This window comes from Nematostella vectensis, chromosome 1 (genome assembly GCF_932526225.1).
Source record: "Nematostella vectensis chromosome 1, jaNemVect1.1, whole genome shotgun sequence".
NCBI classification, from domain to species: domain Eukaryota; kingdom Metazoa; phylum Cnidaria; class Anthozoa; order Actiniaria; family Edwardsiidae; genus Nematostella; species Nematostella vectensis.
The window spans coordinates 19,403,203-19,427,062 of NC_064034.1; the positions used below are offsets into that span (position 1 = coordinate 19,403,203).

The 23,860-nt window shown below is 39.9% G+C and overlaps 2 protein-coding genes and 1 long non-coding RNA gene across 3 annotated transcripts; 2 read left to right on the forward strand and 1 right to left on the reverse strand.

Annotated features, from left to right (window-relative positions):
• Window positions 1–198: 198 nt before the first annotated feature.
• On the forward strand, window positions 199–7,082 carry LOC116618230. Its single transcript, XM_032381712.2, has 2 exons — window positions 199–223; window positions 5,699–7,082. Exon 2 carries the CDS (start codon window positions 5,700–5,702, stop codon window positions 6,381–6,383), a length of 684 nt encoding a protein of 227 aa, XP_032237603.2. The 5' UTR covers window positions 199–223; window position 5,699; the 3' UTR covers window positions 6,384–7,082.
• Window positions 230–5,428, forward strand: LOC125561272. Its single transcript, XR_007307304.1, has 2 exons — window positions 230–693; window positions 4,300–5,428. It is a non-coding gene; the product is annotated as an uncharacterized LOC125561272 (long non-coding RNA).
• Window positions 6,967–22,944, reverse strand: LOC5512272 (sterol carrier protein 2). Its single transcript, XM_001632572.3, has 18 exons — window positions 22,794–22,944; window positions 22,369–22,426; window positions 21,808–21,879; window positions 16,335–16,399; window positions 15,845–15,908; window positions 15,549–15,616; window positions 15,337–15,463; window positions 14,126–14,189; window positions 13,919–14,005; window positions 12,336–12,486; window positions 11,608–11,659; window positions 11,430–11,525; window positions 10,628–10,735; window positions 9,646–9,796; window positions 9,459–9,558; window positions 8,398–8,530; window positions 8,113–8,189; window positions 6,967–7,630 (listed from the first exon to the last, which is right to left on the reverse strand). Exons 1-18 carry the CDS (start codon window positions 22,836–22,838, stop codon window positions 7,535–7,537), a joined length of 1,614 nt encoding a protein of 537 aa, XP_001632622.1. The 5' UTR covers window positions 22,839–22,944; the 3' UTR covers window positions 6,967–7,534.
• Window positions 22,945–23,860: the final 916 nt, after the last annotated feature.

Sequence of the window (23,860 nt, forward strand, 5' to 3'; positions counted from 1 at the left end):
TCGATTTGAAATATTTACTAGTGAGATGCGGGGTGGGGGGGGGGGGGGGGGGGGGGGGGGGCAGGGGTCGGCAAAAAAACTTGTTGTTGGCAATCTTTCTATCCTCTATCCCAGTTTCCTTATCGCACTTTCCTATCAATGTAAAGCGCCAGGCACAAGCACATTCCATAGAATCCATTTGGCATCCAAACAGACGATACAACCAACAAGACAGTACTCACAGGTATGCCGTTGTCACGCACAAGGAAGTAGAATGTCACGCGAAGATTCAGATTGCGTGAAAATATTAGAATGCGCCGTACACCACAAAATACTCACTCTAGCATTTGCGCGGATATATTTCTTACATACACACGCAGAATAGAAAATGCTGCTGAAAACAAAGTTTTACAAGTTATTTATACATGTTATTTAAAGAAGAGAATCCACTAGTGGTCAAAATATAACAGCAGACATTATTCGCCTCTTTTTTTCATTCAAAAGGCCGAAGCCCGCTTCTTATTGGCTTAGATATTGACTAGAGATCTTTAACGTTTCAGTGTTTCTGGGAAATGATTAGTTATTCATGAATAGATTTACTATCCTTATTTACTAGCGTTAGTTCTTGTAGAACAACTGTTTCTTGAATTCAACGGAGATTTCGCCGCATTTTCACCATTTTCAGAGTTTCCCTTGCTTCGCCTTTGTGTCGAGGTAATGTATGCTTTTGTCATTAAGAAACTCTGTTTAAAATAGAGATTTATTTTAAGCCAAGTACACCCTAAACACACGTAGAACAAACACAACCAGTCACATGGGGTACAGACGTGACTCGTGTGTGTATTTAGCTTAAAAACCAAGCCATTCCGGGTTTTCGTTGCCAGTCGTCAACATCATATTTATGCTTGCTCATTGTATTTTTTGGTTGGGAAGACGTTGGATGGCGCAATCACGATGGGTGACATAAAACCTGTGACCCCAAAAGCTACGATCCCCCAAAGATTTCCGTTATTATTTAGTCTTCCTTGTTTCCCAAATGGTTACACAGCGCGAAAGTTTCATATGGAATCAGTGATCCCTATGAGGCAATTCAGCGGATTTTGTTGTGCTTTTCATGGAGGAAATATTCTCATGTGCGCGCCAATGAACTATTTTTAATCGTCGTTTATTTGTCCCATTAAAAATTGTAGTTGCACTCATTTGGAGGACTCAAAGGAGACACGCTCCTTTGGCCGAAAAATTATCCCAAAAACTCTCCCGGTAACCTAACAGACCCGGCAATTATTGGTAATTTAGAAAAATGCATCCAGAAAAGTTTTCGAACTCCCTGGCGAGGAAGAGTGTTAACCCATTGACTCCTGGCTATTTTTGAGCTGAATTTACAAAAAACAGACTGAAAACAGATACCTCCCCCCCTATTCTGAGTTTTATACAGCCTGTCAAAGTCAAACACAGCTGCACCTAGTCAGCGGTATCCAAGCTTTCCAAGAGTGCTTTGCGGTCCCCACTTTTAATCCCTCGTCGTTGTGCTGAAGCCAGCACAAGTTGATGGTTGCTTGTATTTTTCATCAAAAATACAGCTATGAGCATATTAGGAGAGTGTCTCAGGACATCATGAAGTCTTTTGGGGCATAATTGAGTGCTTTGCTTATTGATATTTGCAAGCAAAGGTGGATTCATGATGATTTTTTCTTGTTTGGCTTTGCCTGGATGAGAAAATAATTTTCTAATGAATCACCACAGCTCTACTAAATGCTGTCTTTTCTGAAACCAAATTGATTGCAAAATTGTTTACACTGCTATTCTGGGTCTGTATGACCTGGAATTGATTTGTTTGGCTTCGGGGTGAAAAGACTTATAAAAAACCATCTGACTTTGGGTTGACTAGCCCTCCCCTCGTGAATTTTTCCCTGGATCTCCCAGAATGCTTTTCAATCCGTAAAGGCATCTTCATGGTTTTACAAGCCTTCAAGGAGTGGAGATTGTGTTTTGAGGCCATGGAAATGAACCTGGAGGATCAGAATAAAGGTATCTATTTGTGTCTTGAGCTGTGTTTGCTGATCTCTCTCCCTTGTGTTGTATTTTGAGCGTTTTATTGAGAGGGGTGATTCTGCTTTTCTTTCCTTGTTCGATTTGAAATTTGTCAAAGAACCTGTGCTATTATTTGGCTTAAGAGTAGATGCCAACACCTTGGTTGGATGCATATCTGCAAGACCATTTATCCTTTAGACTGATGCCTGAGTATCTTCATCTTGTTGTGTTTATTTTGCATTTATGAATTTTTTGGGTTGTGGGTACTTCCCAAAGCCGGTCAGGCCGTTTGAGGGGTCAATGTGTTAATCAAAACAAAGCTTTAGCGTAGCATGCCGATACGGGATCCCGACAAGTAAATTACAAATTCCAAATTTATGAATAGATTGGCTAAATAGTTATTGAAATCCTAGTTTTGTCGATGTCTGTAGACAACTTGCACCCCCAAAATGGCTGTGGCATCGACATTTTTCGAAAAAAAGACAAAGAACAAGTAAATAAAGTCTCATTAGAAAAACTTCTAATAATTTCGCAAAGCTGTTTATATTTTTAGGCGCACTGTGACAGCTCAATGTCAAATCATTTGACAGAGATGAAACCTGATTGGTTGGAAGAAAATCCGAGAAAATGATGTAAGCCTTGATTGGCCCAAGTAAATAAAGTCTCATTAGAAAAACTTCTAATAATTTCGCAAAGCTGTTTATATTTTTAGGCGCACTGTGACAGCTCAATGTCAAATCATTTGACAGAGATGAAACCTGATTGGTTGGAAGGAAATCCGATAAAATGATGTAAGCCTTGATTGGCCCACTTTTTCCGGGCAGTAGAATGTTTTTCTCTGTGATGAAAACTTTCTACAACTCGACACAACTAGAACATGAAGCGATTTCCCGTATAAAGTTAGCAGGCAATTAAGATTTTGGAAGAAACACCCGAAAAAATGTAACGGGTGACATTCCGGGTTTCTGAGTTTATTGGCGTTTTAAGAAACGACCACCTGGAAACACAAGTAGTTCACTATTTCCCAATTAAAAAAAAATTGAATAAGCTTATTATCTCATAAGGATCACTGATTTCACATGAAACTTCCACGCTGTGTAGCTATTTTGGGAAACAAGGTAGGCTAATAACGGCAAAATTTTGGGGGTCGTAGCTTTTGGGGTCGTTGCTTTTGGGGTCGTAGCTTTTGGGGTCACAGGTTTTAGGTTTTAGGTCTTCGTTTTGTAGTCACCCCAATCACGATCTTATCTATCACAGGTTTCTCCTGTGTAACTGGAATTTTGCGGTTCTTGTGTATAAGGTGGATATCATATAATAGCACTAGTTTTGGAAAAAAAAGATAAGTATTGCCATGAGAGTATGATGTACTCTTGGTATGGCAATATTGCCGGGAGGCACAGGGAGCTCACCTCTATGGTTTGAATAAAGTTAGTATTTTTTTTTAGCTTTGCGTTGTTGTTGATTTAGTGCGTGTGTTCGTTTGTATCTCTTGTCTACTTTTTCGGCGCCCGGTGCTTTCTGGCGCTCTCTCATTGGTTAGCGGTCTAACGGCCGTCTCGACTGCGAAATGGCTTCCGTGTCACGACATACCTAGTAAAAAGAGACAAGGGATGAAACTCTTGCTAAAGTTTCTGCCGTTAGCGTCTTGAGCAGAGGTGGACGGAAGTGAAATGGGCGAAAGTGGTTTTAAAGAGTGACGTCACCAAAACGCAACGGCAAAATCTTTGAAAATGGCTTCGGCATTCGTCATCTTCAGCTGATAAATAACAGTTTTGATTGTTGATAATATTATTTCTTAGCATTTTCCTCATACTCAAGGATTCAGGCCATAGGCACAGGAATAATTTAAAAAATAGTCACAAAATATATTCCAAAGATAAAATTCAAATAAAAGATAACTTGTAGAAACAAAGAGAAGTGTAAGACTTAGATATTTTTCTTTGAAGAGTTTTTCCCGCGTGTCTCAGTGCGAGCGAAACAAGCATGGGCTGGCGCGATTCGCTTATTAGTATGCAAACGGAAATAAAAGGTGCTTTGATGCATCTACTTCCGTCCACCTCTGCCTCGGATGAAACGGCAGAATATAGCCAGAGAATAAAAGTTTTGCGAGATGCACTATTGTGGACATGAGAACATGTTTATTAATTTTTTAACATCACTAGCTTAAAAATACATCTTTCTTCTATAGCTGTACGAATTTTGGGCCGATGAATTCGAGCTAAATATATTTTTCTGGCGTGTTTTCTAGGGCGGGTAAAAAGAGTTTCATCCCTTGTCTCTTTTTACTAGGTATGTCTTGACATGGAAGCCATTTCACAGACGAGACGGCCGTTAGACCGCTAACCAATGAGAGAGCGCCAGAAAGAACCGAGCGCCGAAAAAGTAGACAAGAGATACAAATGCACACACGCACTAAATCAACAACAAAGCAAAGCTGAAAAAAATTCTAACTTTATTTAAACCGTAGAGGTGAGCTCCCTGTGCGGGAGGATACGATTGAGACAGCCGAAATACCTAATTCGCGCTAAGTTCTTATGAGATGAAGACGCGCCCTTTGCTCTTTTCAAAGCTAATCACTCAGACGTTTTGTATGGTCTATGGGATTACAATTGCCTATTTTTTTTTGTCGGATAACGGTAGCCACCACTCATGTATTGTTTTTTCAGTATTTTTTTACCTAGATAACTCAATCAAGGTCCTGCATGCATGCCCACATACCTACAACCACTTTCATGCTTAGTTTCATCACTCACGCAGATGAGAACGAGGTCTCGAAACGATCAAAGATCATAAGAAAAATCCTATTACGTTTTTGCGGTTATCATTTGGCGTTCTCGGAAAATAAATCTGCTTTAGGGGCTTTAGATAAAGAAGGTGTGATATTTGACTAACTTTGGAACTGACTTATATTCAACCATCCATGCAAACTACTGTTTAGTCTTCAAAAGTCTTTGAAAACACATTGCATCTGTCTTCTGTATTGAATATTTTTCTAAGCAAAATCAAGTGTCTTAACGTTGTTCCTGTGAGAATAGTTTTCTGTTTTTCATTTCACCTGGAGGAGATATGTCCTTATAAATAGTTCTATGTGTTGTGTCTATCTAGAATATCTATAAGCTTGAGCGAGTGTTTGCTATGTCCTAAAGTAGTTCTGTTGACTGCTGTGGACTTGAAGAGTTCTGAGCGAGTGTTTGAGCTCAATAAAAGTTACACAAACAGTCGGTGTCAAATTCTTAATCTATTTTGCGTTCTAAAATTGTCTAATATTACCTAGTAAGTGCTAAACATGCTATTTCTCAATCCTTCTAGTGACTTTTTAATACGCGCTTTTATTTTAATAAGGACGTCTAATTTTCAGTTAAGGCTGTAGCGTTCTTATTTTTGGAACGGTGTTCTTAACTTTTAGTATATATAAAAATATAATACCCAATGAATTTTCAGGAAGAGAATTACACAAATGATCAATAGTAATATAAATAATGGTTCTTATGCGCATAATTTGATTCTGCATTTTAGAACGCATCAGGACTAAAAAAAGCAATATTTTGCTGCTATCTGAGCCTCGGCATGTTCTTAAAATTTGGTGAAATCTCAGGCTGGACGTTCTTATGCAAAAACGGGTGTATTGTTAAATTCTTTTTTTTTTTTGTAAAATATACAGAAGATGAAGACAATTTTCACTTTTCAGGATGACTGTTCACTCCCTCTTTATCGCTGTTTTCCTATTGGCCATCAAAGCTGTGACGTCATCGAGTCGGTGCAGCGCGATTAATGGCGATAAATGCATTCAGCAGTGCAACGGAACAAAGTGTGAGTGCACGGGGCGCAACCGAGACGCAATATACACAGGTTGCACGCAACTTTGCGGGAGACATCCTTGCAACACGCTTACTTGCTCTACTGAAAACTGCATTCAAAGTTGTCATGGATGCAAAATGGAGTGTGACCGCAGTGTGGGCTTCTGCTCTCAGCGGTGTCTCTCTGGGCAGTGCACCATCGCATGCGCGGCTAAGAGATGTTCGCTGGACTGCCGAAAGGGTGAGTGCAGGCGCGAGAAGACGGAGGAATACACTACCCGTGTGACGTACCCTAAGAAATTCCTAGTTCTCCTGGCCGCGTGTTTCGCCCTGACCAGTTTTCTCTCACTCATTGCCATCACGATGACGTGTCGAAATCAGACCAGACGCCGCATTAATCGTTACCAAAGGCTACGACAGATTCCCGAATCATCGCCGAGTGCGACCCGAGAGTACCGCCAAGTTCTCGCTAGGCGTCATGGGACATTCGAGTTTTCGGAGCCAGTGTTCGGGAATGAAGTCCCTCCCGATGCTTTACGCATAAGTGTGTTACCATTTCCAAATAAGGAAGTATAACAAAATCAAGTCAAACAAGTGTAATGGATGGTAATGTCCGCTTGTTCAGCAGCTAAAAGTGAAGTTGGATTTCAGAAAAATGGTTGTGTTTGCTTGTTCTGCTTAACTTCTATAATATGTAGTAAGTTTGATGTTTGAATTACCTGATGTGGTGTATAGCTGAAGGTTATCAAGTTAAAGTTAAAAAAATCGCAACGAAAAGATGGAGGAAGCCATGTACGCCATAAATAAAGACATCAAATAATAGGCAAATATAAAAGGTGGACAAAAGGTCACGTGATAACCAGAGTGCGTACTCTGCAAGTAAGGGTGTGTGCCTTCTTTGTGGTACTGATGAGAATCAACATCGTCATACTAAGACGCGTCGTCATGAACCTCAAGACAGCCATGAACATTTGATAGCTCAACATATCAACATTTTTCAATATAAATTTGGTTAATTTGAAGTTGAATTACAAGAAAATAGACTACATAACAATAAACCATGGAGGCTTTAATCTTAAAAATGAATAGAGCAATATAGTGAAGACGAGGTGACATTAAAGACAACCGTAGCAATGTTTAAAAATACTCAACTCCTCCATTCGTTAATATGATTTATTGTATAGACATAAAACTGTCTGGATGGAGAAACCCAGGGGGTGAAATAGAGTAAAATGTAAAATAAAGTACGCAAAAAGATTAAATGGCATCTTATGATGAAGTGTCCTTCCCCTGGCCATCACATGATCATCACGTGACCATCACTTGCTTCTCATGGAAGCATGTCGGCTCAATTTGGGGTTATTCTTTTATATATGCGGCACAAAAAGAGACGGGAATTCCGTTCCCAGGAAAAGAATCCAACACCACACTGCTATAAGTGGCAACTAGGGGGTGCTTGGAACCATGGCAGAACCACGACCTGATGATTATCTCACTTCCAGGAGTTCTGATCGGGCCCCCTGTGGTAGGTTATCGAGGTGACGTCACAGAAAATCCTTTCTGTGGATGTGCTCGCCCCTGACCCCTCAATTAATCAAGGTTCATCTTCGAACACAGGGAAACCAATAAAAATGCCAATCACTTTTCTGTAGTTCGTTTGTTTGGTGTAGTATTACGGTGACCAGGAGAAGTCCTTGAGAGTATTGGGTAAAATTGTGGAAGCTTCTTCATAACTTTGATTTTTCTGCTTTTGGCTGGAACTCCTTGAGTTTCATGGCCAATGCAAGGTTGCCTTTAATTTTCAGTTGACCTTTGAAGAATGCCTACAAAAGAGGACGTGAATGATGTTAGAAGTACATAATTTTGTGATGAAGACAATGATGATCATCCGAGTAGTATTAAAACTGTAATGGTTGTCAGTAAAACGATGTTGGTGATGGCTATAATTACGACATTTGGCTTTGGCGAGGATGATGACGATGATAATGAAAACATGATGTTGATGACATGACCATTTTGTTGGTGAAAATGAATGTGATGATGATGACGACAATGATGATGTTGATGATTGTGACAGTGATCACGATTGTGATATTGATGATGATTTTGTGATAATGATGCGATGATTAATAATAATGATGATCATGATGATGTTGATGTCAATGATATTGACAATGTTGATGATTATAATGATGTGATAATGATGTTGATGATCATGATGATTGTTATGATGTTGATGAGGATTACGATGTTGATGATCATGATAATGTGATGATGATGTTCGCATGTAGCTGGTGGTACTCACTGTCTGTGGGTTCAGTTTTCCCGCCATAAGCTGAATAAAGTCGTTGTCCTTCATAGTGATAGTACAGTCTGCTTTGTCTGCAAGAGTAAAAGAAGAAATAAAAACCATCGGAAAACCAACAAACTCAACTCATGTTGCAACCGTGATTTAACCCGGAACTCAGTGGTGAAAGGTAAAGGCACTACAAAGCGCCTTTTTCTAGAGATGTGTGTATTTTCTCAATGTCAATTTATCAAAATTTCACTTTGTAAGACTCCAGGTTTGTCAGAACAGTAAAGAACCCACCATTTGCTCCAAACTTGACGGATCCATTACCACTCTTGACATCAACAACCCACACCCCCTCCTTGCCACCGGGCCCTCCCTGGATCTTGAAACAGTACACGCCCTTCACCTTCTTCACAAACTTAGCACCATCCTGGAACAAGAGTCATGAGAGGAATAAGGTAAGTCTCCCTTCAGTCTCACTCTTTGAGACCAGCCGCGTCCTCAGGATTTGCTGAGAGGGAGTGCATTCATGGATTTAATATGGATAAAGGAAAGTACTTGGTTATCCCTCAATAAGCGATCCACTTTTTTACGGCTGAGGAGTGCGCAAGCACACCCCTAGACTACACCTGTTTCAGGCGCTCAAAAATATGAATATAAAACCCCTATAACTCTTCTGTTTCCACTGGTATTTCTGCAAAGGGTTGCACCAAAGGTCCCCTACAAATTCCACTGATTGCGTAACCACTAAATTCCTGGATTTCTACTACAATTGAGTATGCAGAAAATTTTAATAAGAAAGGAGTTGAGCAACCCATCCCCCATCTCGCATAAATACACTTTTTTACCAACAGAGCTGCATGCTCTCAAGGGCTGGCTTCTCTCTCTCATAGCTCTAAGGTCTAGGTATTGTTTGTGGCTGATGCTAGGGGAATATATAGTACTACCCAAATGTCCTCCATTCCTGGCTTTCACCATAAGAGTAACAACAAGTGAAAATGAGTGAATCATCAAGAAATCCAATTGACACACTGCTTTTACAATTTTGAGATATTTTTCGCGTTTTCCGTCAAAAATCATCGGAGATTGTTACGCAATCGACCGGAAGTAAACTAGTTATAATGCGGCTTTAAATAACGGTCTATCAAAAATTATGGAGTATAATATGGAGCATTGTTATGGTTGGAAGCCTATGGGAGGAAAGTGGGGTTCGCGGTCCATAAAAAAAGACACAATTTTTGAAGGACAATGGGGAGGGCGGGGTCGCACAAACCCCGCGTGGTACGTGCTTGGTTCGTGTAAATAAATCTGTCATGTTCAACATAATTGGCATAAATAGTGTTCTTTATTTCTGGTACCTTTTTAATCTGTTTTTCAATCTCATCAAACACAGCCGCAGACTTGAAACCATCTTTGCCGGTTGCTGTGGCAGCCGTGTATGCTTGTCTTGGCTGAAATCTAACACAGGCCACACTTAACTAGTTATTACCAAATGTGTGACAGATTTCCCCCAAAACACTGTGTGCCTTGTACCAAAATGCGTACCTTGACTTAGGAAATCCCATGCGGTAGAGTGCAACAATAACTGCCCCGCCCAGCCCTAGGTTGTGCTGTAAGGCGAGCTTGGCCCCTGGAACTTGCCGCTTGCCACACGCTCCTCTCAACTGCAAGGTCAGCTCTGTACATTGGGCCAAGCCTTTGGAGACACAATGAAACTGTTACTTAGCTATAACAGAATACTCTTTGGGCAAATGATAGGGTGGATTAAAATTCACCTGCTTCAAGCGGATTCAATTCACTACTGATATATGACTATCGCATTTTCATTGGGTTTTGTGGCCTACGAAACCACGCATCATGCATGTTGGATGCATGGTATTTTAAATGGTTTAAATGACTGAATTAGCGAGCTATAATGTACATGGGCAGAATTCATAGTATGAAGCCATTGCAGAATTCTGACAAGGTAATGGATGTGTATGGTTGCCCAGTGTTATAATAGTAAAAAAAAATCACAACACTGGAAAACACCTATAAAAAATAAAATCAAACAAATTAAAATCCTTATTCCTTTATTTAATATTCATATTTTATTTATTTTTTTTTCTTTGAAAAGCCAGACAACAAGCAGACTTACAGGCCAGTCGAGCCTAGAAAGTTTGTAGACTTGGAGTACGACGAGTTGAGTCTCGAAAACCTCAAATCTGCATGTGCCGCTTTTGCGCTGTTTGGAGAAATTTAGAATTCCCTCTATCGGACCCAAATGCGCTCTAATCGCTTAAACATGTGAATAGTAGACAGCTACAAGTACTACATAATGTTGGATTGAATTTATAACATTTTTATGGAAGAATACTTGCATAAAGTAACAACTCCTTATGTTCTCTCTATGAACGGTCGTAAATGAACTGATTGGCAAAGTTCTGTAAGCAAGCTATGGCAAATATAATTTTTTTAGTTGATTTCCAGTATTGTGATTGGTTTTACTTTTATAACACTGGGCCACCATAGATGTGTGCGTTTTCACCTGTAGCGCCGAGCGGATGGCCTTTTGATATCAAGCCCCCACTGGGATTCACAACATACTTTCCACCATACGTGTTATCGCCTCTGTCTACCATCTCACCAGCTTTACCTGTGTAGAGACATGTCATGGAAATTATCTGAAACGTTAGGGTCTACAGCAAAACTACCAAAAACATATCTTTTTTCCTTGGGAAGGTCGCCCAACCACTCCTTTATTTTTTGTTGACAATAAAAAAATTACGGTTTATTAGCAAAAAAAACGTCAAAATAACCACACATGAAAAGTGTTATACCTCATTAACCATATTACATTTAAAGTATCTCAGTCACTTGCTAGAATTAGCAGTGGAAATGGATTCTTTGAATGAGTCGGGATTGTGCGGGAGAACAAAATGGTTGCGTAATTGGCCTTCTTTAATATATAGTCATTTCTTGCTTTATGGACATCCCACTATCACAGACACCTTGTTATTTTGGACAGAAATACATATGTAAGTAATTAATGTCTTACCCTCATCACAAAGTCCTAATGCTTCGTATGTAAGTAAGTCATGCCTTACGCTCATCACAAAGTCCTAATGCTTCATATGTAAGTAATTTATGCCTTACGCTCATCACAAAGTCCTAATGCTTTGTATGTATGTAAGAAATTGATCTCTTACCCCCATCACAAAGTCCTAATGCTTCATATGTAAGTAATTCCTGCCTTACGCTAGTCACATTCCTAATGCTTCATATATAATTCATGCCTTATGCTCATCAAAACGTCCTTATACTTTGAATGTAAGTAATTCATGTCTTACCCTCATCACAAAGTCCTAATGCTTCGTATGTAAGTAATTCATTCGTGGAGAAGCAATCATGCAGTTCAACTACGTCAACATCCTTTGGGGATAAGCCTGAAAATCAATTGAGAGGAAGATGAGTGGTTTCTATCAAAGGTGAGTAAGTATATTCTTTTCATAGCGTAATTGAGCTCACCTGTTTTATCAAATAAGCGCTTAGCAGCTGTTTTTGTCATATCATAACCAACCTAAAATCAACATAAAATGTCATTGAAAAATAGCAAACACATTGAAAATGCAGAAAATATTTTTTTAAATCAAAACACCTTACTTTATATCCTCTGCACTAAAGATACAGGAACCATGATTTACAATAATAATAGCGATGAAAGTAAACTATATATAGTATGACTAAGCAGCTCTTACTCAGTTAGGAAAGATTAATGATCCAATCAAAGTCAGAGTGCAGTTTGTTAAAGTATAGTTTTTTATGCTTTAAAATTGTCAAGAGATAGAGAAATTTAACAGACTCAGGTTGAAACGGTTGAAATAAGACCCTAAAGAGGGATGTTTGAATATAATTAGGGCAGGGGTTTAAAGTAGAGGATACAGCCATGATGCGCCCACGGTTAATTGTGATAACATTGTCAGTAAGGACCGTAGACTTCCTTAATGACTTTGAAAAAATAACACAGATCACGCAGGAATTCTGCGTGGCTCAAAATACAAGATGGCGCCTGGTCATTGAACTGAGCAGGAGGATTTTACAGGTCTTATGTCAGAACTTAGATTACAAGAAAACATACGTCAAGTTCCTCTGTCCCTCTGCCCCCACTTAGACGTAAATTAGAGATAAGTGAATTATTGATGGTGAAATTTCCTATCAGTACAATAATATTAACGCATGCCTTCAATTAAGCTTACCAATTTGATACAGTTGCCCTCATCAAAGGTACTTGTGAGGTCTGTCGCCATTTCCAGGCCTACTATCTCCACTGCCTGATTCTCAAGTTTGTGTTTTCTAACGAATTCCTCACTTGCAAGAACAGCAGCAGCACTGCCATCAGAAGTTGGGCTAAAAAACAAAGAATAAAACATCAGTTTTATTCAGCTCTGAACAGGGTCTCTTGAAAAAAATCTGTTTTGACTTAAGAGCATGATAATGCTAACAAAAAAGTCACGATAGCAGTAGCGGATCTATTTTTGTATTGTTTTAGTGTGTCTGTTCATTTCAAAATCGTTACAAAGGTATAATATTTTTTGGGTCAAACACCCCCCCCCCCCCTTTGCCCCTGGATATATAATTCCTAAAAATAAGATGGTTATAATACTAACAGATGATTGTTAAGAAATAATGATTGCCAAGGCATATAAGAAAAACGAATTTTTGTTTGGACACTAATAATCAGATTACAACTAAAGCTATGACAAGCAAGCTATGGCAACTACGAACTGATTGGCAAACTTCTGTAAGCAAGCTATGGCAACTAAGAACTGATTGGCAAACTTCTGTAAGCAAGCTATAGCAACTAAGAACAGATTGGCAAACTTCTGTAAGCAAGCTATAGCAACTAAGAACAGATTGGCAAACTTCTGTAAGCAAGCTATGGCAACTAAGAACTGATTGGCAAACTTCTGTAAGAAAGCTATAGCAACTAAGAACTGATTGGCAAACTTCTGTAAGCAAGCTATGGCAACTAAGAACAGATTGGCAAACTTCTGTAAGCAAGCTATAGCAACTAAGAACAGATTGGCAAACTTCTGTAAGCAAGCTATGGCAACTAAGAACAGATTGGCAAACTTCTGTAAGTAAGCTATGGCAACTAAGAACTGATTGGCAAAGTTCTGTTAGCAAGCTATAGAAACTAAGAACAGATTGGCAAACTTCTGTAAGCAAGCTATGGCAACTAAGAACAGATTGGCAAACTTCTGTAAGCAAGCTATGGCAACTAAGAACTGATTGGCAAACTTCTGAAAGCAAGCTATGGCAACTAAGAACCGATTGGCAAACTTCTGTAAGCAAGCTATAGAAACTAAGAACTGATTGGCAAACTTCTGTAAGCAAGCTATGGCAAATAAGAACTGATTGGCAAACTTCTGTTAGCAAGCTATGGCAACTGGGAACTGATTGGCAAACTTCTGATAGCAAGTTATGGCAACTAAGATCTGATCGGCAAACTTATGTAAAGAAAGCTATGGCAACTAAGAAGTGATTGGGAAACTTCTGTAAGCAAGCTATGGCAACTGAGAACTGATTGGCAAACTTCTGATAGCAAGCTATGACAACTAAGATCTGATCGGCAAACTTCTGTAAGCAAGCTCTGGCAACCAATAACTGATTGGCATAGTTCTTTTAGCAAGCTAAGGCAACTAAAAGCTGATTGGCATACTTTTGCAAACAAGCTATGGCAACTAAGAACGGATTAGCAAACTTGGTTACGCAAGCTATAGCAACTAAGAACTGATTGGCATAATTTTGCAAACAAACAATGGCTGAATTGTCTTACCAGCACTGTAGCTTGGTCAGGGGATCATAGATCATAGGGGAATTCTTTATCTGATCCAGTGTGTAAAAAGTTTGAAATTGAGAATTTCTGCAACACAAAAGAGCCCACAATACAATTATGCTTCATTACCACAACGTCATACTTACAGACAAAGCACACAAATTTACTCTAAGCATGAAACAAGAAAATAGTTATAAGAGAACTTACGCATTATTTACTGAATGTAGATGGTTTTTGTAAGCTATCTTCGCAAAATGTTCAGGTTTTGTCCCTATATTAGAGAAATAAAACGAGGTTAAATACAGTCGAAGCTCTCTGAGCGAACGCTTTCGTAAGCGACCAGCTCCGATTAAGACCACGATCACGAATCACCGATTGAATTGTCACACAAACTCTGTAATTCTAAGCTCTCGTAAGCGACCACAATTTCAAACCACCAACTGAGATTTTCTTTTATTTTCAAGCTCTCGTAAGCGACCACAATGATTTTTGGCTTAACAACATTAGTTAACACCTGATAAACATCATATCCAATTCATGTTGAAATCACATATAAAGCGGAAATGTTGTAATGTTTCACAAAAGTTGCCTTTCTAGTAGGCAACCATTAAATAATTTCTTTGTCTCCAGAAAATGTATAAATGCAAGGAATCTTTAGTCCCTTTCGAGCTCCACGATTTAAAAGATAGTCGTAGACGCATAAAATATTGTCATGAAGAATAGTCGTCAATATATACGATCATAACGAGCTACTTATACTGCGTATAATTAATTGCTATTAAATAAAACAACTCACTCTCATGATAAGTCAAATACCTAGTTTTCAAATCAAGCATTAAACCAAAATATTGCAGCTTCGTTATTATCACGATAACTTTTAGATTTCATTTTAATTAAGCTCCCGTAAGCGACCAACACTTATTGTTCAAGTTTTTGGCGCCCAGTGGTCCCTTATGAGAGCAAGCTCTCGTAAGAGACCAGCTCCGTTAACGACCACAATTTTCAGTTCCCAAGGTGGTCGCTTACGAGAGCTTAAACTGTATAACTCATTCAGGCAAGGTTTAGAATTGCATGATTTTCAACGATATCATTGAGGAGCAGGTTTGCCTTGTTGCCGCTTCCACTTCTGCATGATCAAGGACCAGTTTTCAGTAATTTGCCAGGCGAAGACGGGGTAATTCCCACACCCATGGTAATTACATATCAGGATTTCACTAAGTAACAGTATTATTGTAAGGGACTGCGACCTGGTCGCCATGGTTACCATGTGCAGGCCCCCTGACCCCATGCCCAAGACTTCTAAACAGCTAAAGGGTATATCTAGTGTATCATATCTTAAAAACACAATACACTGTAGCTGTAAGGGCATACAGACACTGTTTCATTTATAAAATTCCTTCTACTATTATACTTCTCACCATATTTCTGCATGTGCTCTTTGCCAGCATTGCCAAACATCTGGGGGGTGATGGGAGCAGCTGCAAGTTCATAATTGTTCATCATTGTCTCCAGATGTTTGTCCATCGGGTTTGTGCGGTCAGAAAACTATATTAAGCATGAATGGGATGATAAGGCAAATACAACATCAACAACAATCCATTTCTTGTCATTTGAAAATAAAATGGCTGACCTTTCCACCCTTTAAAGAACCTTTCTCCATCTTCTCAAATCCAAGAGCAAGAACACAGTCACTAACACCTGAAAAACACAGTTCAACTTTAAATAAAAAACTAATAAATCTGTAATATTGTTAAAGCATTGAATTTTTAGAGCTTTAATTGGTTTTCTCTGAATTTTTTTTAGCCCTTTCACGTTTAGGCCAGCTCTGCCTCCACTGAACTAGAGCTGGCTGCTTGCCAAGGTGGTTATAAAAAGAGCTTTTCCTGCTAACAGGGCTACCTTAAAAATTAAAAGATTACTTCTTACCTCCTTCAATAAGTTGCTTGCCAAGGGCCAATGCACTAGATCCTGTCGCACATGCATTGTTCACCTGAAATTAATAGTATTTGAGTCTAACTATTGCCTATAAGAATATTATCCATTCCTTTCTACAAATCAAAGTACATTAAAGTATACAAGACAGGCTTAAAATCCTACCAGCATTAATTCATGGGATCAGCCTATTCAGGATAAGATAAGGATAATTCAGGACTTGAGCCAGGGGGTTGGGTAGGGGTATGGTTACTGACATAACATGAACAACATTTGCAGTTTCTTAACACTTCATTCTGTTCTGGTTTCAAATGAACATATTCTATTGGCACTATTTCCTGCAAGTATAAGGCCGTGCATGTCTCATGTCATAAACGCTGTGTCCCCCACAGTACCTTTTAGAATATAAATTTGCAATACTTAATAAAAATAATAATACATTTATTTATAAAGCGCTAACACTATGGATACATATTCTACTTACATTGTATATTGGAATACCAGTCATGCCTAGTTGATAGACACACCTTTGGCCACATGTTGTGTCACCTGTGCAATATATCACAAATCAAATAATGAAATAGATATTTACAGATGGATGAAACAGACATAACCCTGGGGTGAGAGGCAGAGCCCTGGGGGAAAGGGGAGGGGGCTTGTTAGTCCCTTTCTGGTAGACAAACACAACAGTGATATCAACCCAGGTATTGTAAAGTTACGCATATTTCTTAATTAACTTTATTACGGTACTGAAACAAAATACATACTACTTATCAACCGAGCGCAAGGTCTGTACTAAAAAATGTCAGCTCACAGGCTTCTTGTACAGACGAAGGCCGCAGGCCTCATTATGTACTTCTCATTACGAGCAAGCATTACCGAGCAAGCGAGGTTAATAAGTTATTTATTATATGGATTTTAAAAATATTTGTACAAGAAGGAAAACTTAGGCTGCTTAAGTAGAAGAAGGAACCCTTTCTGGAGCCATGCCAAAGCTCGAAATAACGAGCCGATTTGTAAAATGACCATCGAAAATTGCTTTTTACGCCGATTTTACCGACCTTCACATGAAAAGATTAGTTCTCTTTACGGTAAATCGTTTTCAAACTCCCTGTGTTATGACAATTTCCCGCCATAATGATCATGGTCATTGCAAACAAAATCTTCACGAACATCAGCGAAACTCTCAGAAGCAACTGTTTAGAAGAAAGGTAAACGGAGTTGGAAATTATATTGAGGAAAAAAATTATAAGATAAGTAAGCTTAAGTATGTAATAAAACTCACTGTCTGAATATAAATATTGATACTCATCCTTGCAGAAAACTGGCAACAATTTGCTATAACATTGTAAAAAACAAGCTTTTTGTTGTTGATTTTCTCAAGAGAGTCGTCGTCGCTCCGGAAAATTATTTGTAACAACCGCGGTCATTACAGGAAGATCCGGACCGCTCAACAGCCAATCAGTGTGCGCCATTCCACCAGAAGTGGTTGTTGCTATATAATAAAGACATATATTACATTACACTGTCAAGGTAAAAGGCAAATTCACTGATTACAATATACTTTACCTTAACGGTGACATTTCGAAACAAAAACTACTGGCGGCGCTGTGTACGATTGAAAACTAAACATTTTTATGAAATACGGTGTTATACAAACAATTTACATAGACTCCCTACAATAAAACAAAAGGTAAAAACAACAGACTTGATACTATTTAAAACATGTCTTTGACAATAGCGAAAAATGACATACAAACAGAACATGAATGAAACATGTTCTCTGTATCTACAAGAGTCTTTTTTACCATAAAAGAAACAATGTTCTACGAATGTCACTGCTTTCCAGAACACCCTGACATCTCTTTTGAACACAACTGCGCTCGTCTTCACTGTCACTTAACATAGAGGAAGGTCTCTTTCACCAACTCAAGGGGCCACTGACGACTCATACACAAAAAGAACAAGGTCTCCAGTAACTAGGTTGGGCATGGTCAAAGCACTCTTCTGGTACTCTTGTAATGCAGACAGATACTTGCGCAGCCAATACCTCCAGAAGATGTTGCACACGTCGCAGGGAGCAGAAGAGGGATCAACAGGCATAACAGGCGTTTGATAAACCAAGAGCAACTTGTCGGGAGTCAGGGTTCCAGGTCGTTGGGGTTGTCACTTACACGACTTGGTGGTCTATCATTCAAGATCTTCGACCTCTGTCATTACAGTATTTTGTTATCCACAACTTGACTACCCAGTAGAATTACAAATTGAGTAAATTATTCGTTCCCTGGGCGATAAGCAATGGTTCCCATTGCAATAAACAAATTCCCTCATGGGCATATCAAGCCTATTAATTACTTCTGTAAACTTGCAATAACTTGGATCGAGATTCAGGAACCTTGTGCTAGCATGGCCTGCATTTCTGCTTATTCCGCATTTAATGGCGCTCCTCTGAATTTTGAGCCTTGCCTGTCTTGCTTGCAAACGATCTTCATTCAGTGCGAACTCCATCTTCTGCTCTGCTTTTTGCCTTCATCTCTGCTTTTCGCCTCCATCTGTGTTTGTAACTGGACGACTTTGAAGACCTCAAAGATTCTGACCTCTGCTGGAATTCCTGTGGTCCTGTCTGACCCTACATCTCTTGGGTATCCTGTGGTCCTGGGTAACCGGACATCTCTTGGGTATCCTGTGGTCCCATGTAACTAGACATCTCTTGGGTATCCTGTGGTCCTGTGTAACCGGACATCTCTTGGGTATCCTGTCGACCTGTGTAACCGGACATCTCTTGGGTATCTTGTGGTCCCATGTAACTAGACATCTCTTGGGTATCCTGTGGTCCTGTGTAACTGGACATCTCTTGGGTATCCTGTGGTCCTGTGTAACCGGACATCTTTTGTGTATCCTGTGTAACTGGACATCTCTTGGGTATCCTGTGTAACCGGACATCTCTTGGGTATCCTGTGTAACCGGACATCTCTTGGGTATCCTGTGGTTCCATGTAACTAGACATCACTTGGGTATCTTGTCGTCCTGTGTAACCGGACATCTCTTGGGTAACCTGTCGTCCTGTGTAACTGGATATCTCTTGGGTATCCTGTGGTCCTGTGTAACCGGACATCTCTTGGGTATCCTGTGGTCTTGTGTAACCGGACATCTCTTGGGTATCCTGTGGTCCTGTGTAACTAGACATCTCTTGGGTATCCTGTCATCCTGTGTAACCGGACATCTCTTGGGTATCCTGTCGTCCTGTGTAAACGGACATCTCTTGGGTATCCTGTGGTGCTGTGTAACCGGACATCTCTTAGGTATCCTGCCGTCCTGTGTTAGCGGACATCTCTTGGGTATCCTGTCGTCCTGTGTAACCGGGCATCTCTTGGGTATCCTGTGGTCCTGTGTAACACGACATCTCTTGGGTATCCTGTGGTCCTGTGTAACCGGACATCTCTTGGGTATCCTGTCATCCTGTGTAACCGGACATCTCTTGGGTATCCTGTCAACCTGTGTAACCGGACATCTCTTGGGTATCCTGTGGTCCTGTGTAACCGGACATCTCTTGGGTATCCTGTCGACCTGTGTAACCAGACATCTCTTGGGTATCCTGTCGTCCTGTGTAACCGGACATCTCTTGGGTATCCTGTGTAAACGGACATCTCTTGGGTATCATGTGGTGCTGTGTAACCGGACATCTCTTGGGTATCCTGTCGTCCTGTGTAACCGGACATCTCTTGGGTATCCTGTGGTCCTGTTTAACCAGACATCTCTTGGGTATCCTGCGGTATGGTGTAAGCGGAATCTCTTGGGTACCCTGTGGTCCTGTGTAACCGGACATTTCTTGGGTATCCTGTGGTTCTTTGGTCATTGCATCAGCAGCCCATATCTTTTGTTCAATGCTTTGATTTTTCCATAACGTGGTTATATTCTGCTGCAACTTGGCCTCGTTCCCAGAACCCTGAGCCACCTGGTAATACTCAAGGCACTCGCCCTTGTACCGGTCGCATTATTTCTCTAGATGGGATCTCTGTCAGAGAACCTCCAATGTCAGGGAACCACCAATCTGAGATAATAACTCAACTTGCTTAATACATCTTGTTATGTGCCCTTTAAAGGCCATCATAGAACTTCTTAATTCTTTCAAGCTAGATCTAGACATCTTTTAAACTCGCCAGCAACCTCTACTTGTTGTTAAGTATGATATAACCATAAAGTTACGCATATTTCTTTTTCAACTATAATTAGAGTACTGAAACAAAAAAAGAACAGGCATATATTTTCTTACACTATAAAGGTAAATTCACTAATTACAAATTACTTTACCTTAACATTGACATTTCGACGAAAGAAGACAAAAACTACTACTGGCGGGTGCTGTGTATGACAACACGACACAATACTACTGACAGCGCTGCGTCAATTAAAAACTAAACTTGATTTTTATGAAGTGCATGGTTAAACAAACGATTTACAAAGACTCAGTCAAATAAAACAAAAGGTAAAAACAACATGCCTTGACCAGGGACTCGATACTATTTAAAACATGTAAACATGGGTCACAAACAGAACATGAATATAGTCATTGTTTTCTACACCAGGGGTTTATCTAAGATATCTTGAAGTGAGAAATGTGTAAGGTATATGATAGGTGGTAGTTTGAAGATTTTATCTGCCACGAGTTTCTGAATATTAGGTATCTGTATGCAAAAAAACATGCTTTTAAATGCATAATTCCAAAATACAAAGCAGGCCCATACGCAGGAGATCTTCCTGTAAACTTCTGGTGACCAGCTTCCGGTTGAAGCTTAGTACTATAAAAGAGCCTTGTCATCGACCTGTGACCGCATATAAGCTAGTTTTTACATAAGCTAGTTTTTACAGAAAAGTCTTCGATGTGGTTTGAGCGTGCGCATGTGTCTTCGCCACTGATGTCAATCGATCTTCTACGGTTCAGTACAATTCAAGTTGTTAGTTTACAAAACAAGTAAAATGCTAGCAAAGCTTTTACTTCTCCTTCTTCTAGTACTTGAAGATTCGCGTCTCTGGGTTTTCCGCGTTATTTGTTTGTCGCCAAAGCTGCGACTTTTAAAGTCAGAGAAACACAAGAGAAAAGCCTCTGTTACAGGGCCTTTCTTTGCAGGGTTATTAAAAGAAAGCCTCTGTTTGCAGGTCAAGAATAGTATGGACTTTGATAAGTTGTTTTTTCCATATTTTTGTTTTATAATTTAAGTGCTAAATATCAAACAAAACTCGTTCAAACACGCTTATCCATCAAGAAACGATCAATAACGATTTTGCGAATTTCTAGAGTGTTGACATGGTTAAAATGACTGTAGCTTAATTAATTATGTTGGGTATTTAACTTCTGTTTAACTTTCTGTTTGACATGCTAGCAAAAGCAGTTCGAACGGTGAGATACCAATTAGGGTAAAAACTAATTTTACTCAAAGGTTACTTCGGCAATGCTTGGTAATATAGTGGTTCTGTCGCTTGTCTAAGACGTCAGAGACCGGAGGTTCGATCTCTACTTGTGACGTCTTATTTTATAAAAAAATTTTTTTTTACTTTTTATGATAATAATAAATAATCAAACTGTTCTTGGTGTTTCATCACATCGAAAAGAAAGGACATTGTTAAGAACTCCCAGCATCTTGGATGTGTTCATCCTTTGTTCAAAATTCATCCTGTATATGTTTTATGCACACAAGAAAATAACTAGAAAAACAAATTTGCATTCACGAGTGGCTCACAGAGCCCTTTGATTTTACATTAGAGCGGACATTTCAGTCTAGGGGGGGTTCTTTTGACCCCCCTTGTTACAGGCCTGCAAAGTCAGGAGATATACAAGACAAATAAGGGAGGCAACATCTAGATAGGCACAGAGGAGATGTGTTCCATGCCAAATAAAAATAATTTTTTGGTATTTTTGAAACACAAGTATGTTGAAGTTTGGCAGCAATCACTCTCACCGTAACAATAACCAACAACAGCTTGTTGGACCTCAGTGAAGTCTACCCTTGCATCATTCAAAGCCTTTGTAGCTGAAAACAAAATCACCATAAAACATCAGCAGAGTTCTAGATCCCTAGGGATGCATGGCTTGGTCAGACATCAGAGTGGTAAGTTGGTAAGGGGGGGGGGGGGGGGGAGGGATAGGAATGCTTGGAGTGATAAAATAGCCTGGGAGTCTCATCATAAATGCTCATTGTGTCAACAACTAAACCAGCGGCACCAGTCAAATTCACTAATTGGATTAAAGAGCATTTTATTTCTTGATTTCAACAATATGTTTGTATGCACAGTTGTGAAGGAGAAGGAGGGGCTGAGAGTTCCTCCGAAGGAATAACGCTGGTAATACCAGCAAAGCCACTCTGCTTTGTGTTGATTTGATTTTGTAATTTCCTGTTTTTTCTTAGTTATCTCAATCTACCTGACTTGCAGTGTCTCCAGCATATATATATTTAAACTTCTATTCTGGGCATTTGACTCCTTAACACCCGCCTGTAAAAAATCCTTCGGTATCTAAGTACCTGCTTCTTTAGCCATGTCGGGATAGTCAAAATCTTCTCTCCTTCCTGGCTTTTCAAACTGAAAAACACAACAAAACAATTCACACCACAGGGCTGTATACCCGGGGTGACCCAGCATCTAGACTTACAAAGCTGTCAGCCCAACTTGGACAGAAATCTTGTGAAATGGGGTGAAATACAGTAAATATGTGAGGAAAAAAGCACGAATTAGGCGGGTGTCACAAGATTTTGGACTTCATCACTAGCCTTATTTTTGTGAGAATGTTCATACATTCTCTGTATTCACCCGCATCGGCTCTCTTGGGTTTGTTTCGCATATTTACTGTATTCCACCCGATTTCACAAGATCCCTAGCCAAGTTGGGTTGACAGCTATGATTACCTCAAATACAGAAAATAAAACCGTAACGAGTAAATACTACTGACCTTAGTCATCCCTACACCGATCACGTACACTCTCCTGCCTGGCATTTTGATAAAAATTATATTTTGTGCTGTGCGATTTTTGTAGAGGGAGAAGGAGGACACGAATTGTACCAAAATGTTTGGTTGGTCAGCGGATATGGATCGAACGACAACCACGTGATCCGTAATTTAATCCTTTAAAATGGGAGGCCTGTGGTAAAAGTTTCTGGGGTTATCTGTGAAACCTCACTTTCCCACTGAACAGCAATTTTTTTAAAATGGAATTTAAGATCTAATCGCTACAAAAGCGTAATAAATCAGTAAAATGACTTGTACTTACAAGCCCCCCTACTCCTAAAGCGCATGCGCATTTCGCCCAGGTATCTACTAAAGAAAGTTAAAAAATTCTAAACTATGACCCTGAAGGACGCAATTTTATAAGTCCCCCTTCATTCCCCCTCTCCCACCTCGAAATCCCCCCCTAGCATAATTGACATGGTCAGGGCGAAACTTTGACTCCAGCCCTCCTTGGAGAGGTGACATGACCGGGGTGAAACATTACTCCATCCCCACCCCCCTCCTCCCTGGAGAGGTGAAACTTTCAGAGAGTGTTGACAGGAAGTCTGTATTAGAGCGATACTTTGTGCAGCTCCCTTGACTCAACCCCGACCCTCCTCCACCTCTGACAGTGTTGACATACATAGCCGAGCAAGCCTCGAATTATTGGGGGCATGATTCAGAAACATCAAGAAAACAATGGGGGGCACACCCACGCCCCTACAGGTCATTTTCTTATGATTTTTGAAAATATTGGGGAGGGGGGGGGACGTGCCCCCAGTGCCCCACCCCCTTCTACGGCCCTGACATATCAGGAGGAAACCCCCCTCCCCCCTCTTGACTTAACATCTCATATCGTGATCCCTTCCTGCTCTGATGAAGAGTGACGCATTGCGCAAGTATCGACGCCGACTGTGTAACTGTTCACTAAGTTCTTTATGTTTGGGCGTTTTCGGCATTCCATGTTTGTTGTCAAGATTGCGCGCAGATTGCGTGTGCTTCACTTGTCAAGCATGATTGCGTGGCGCAAT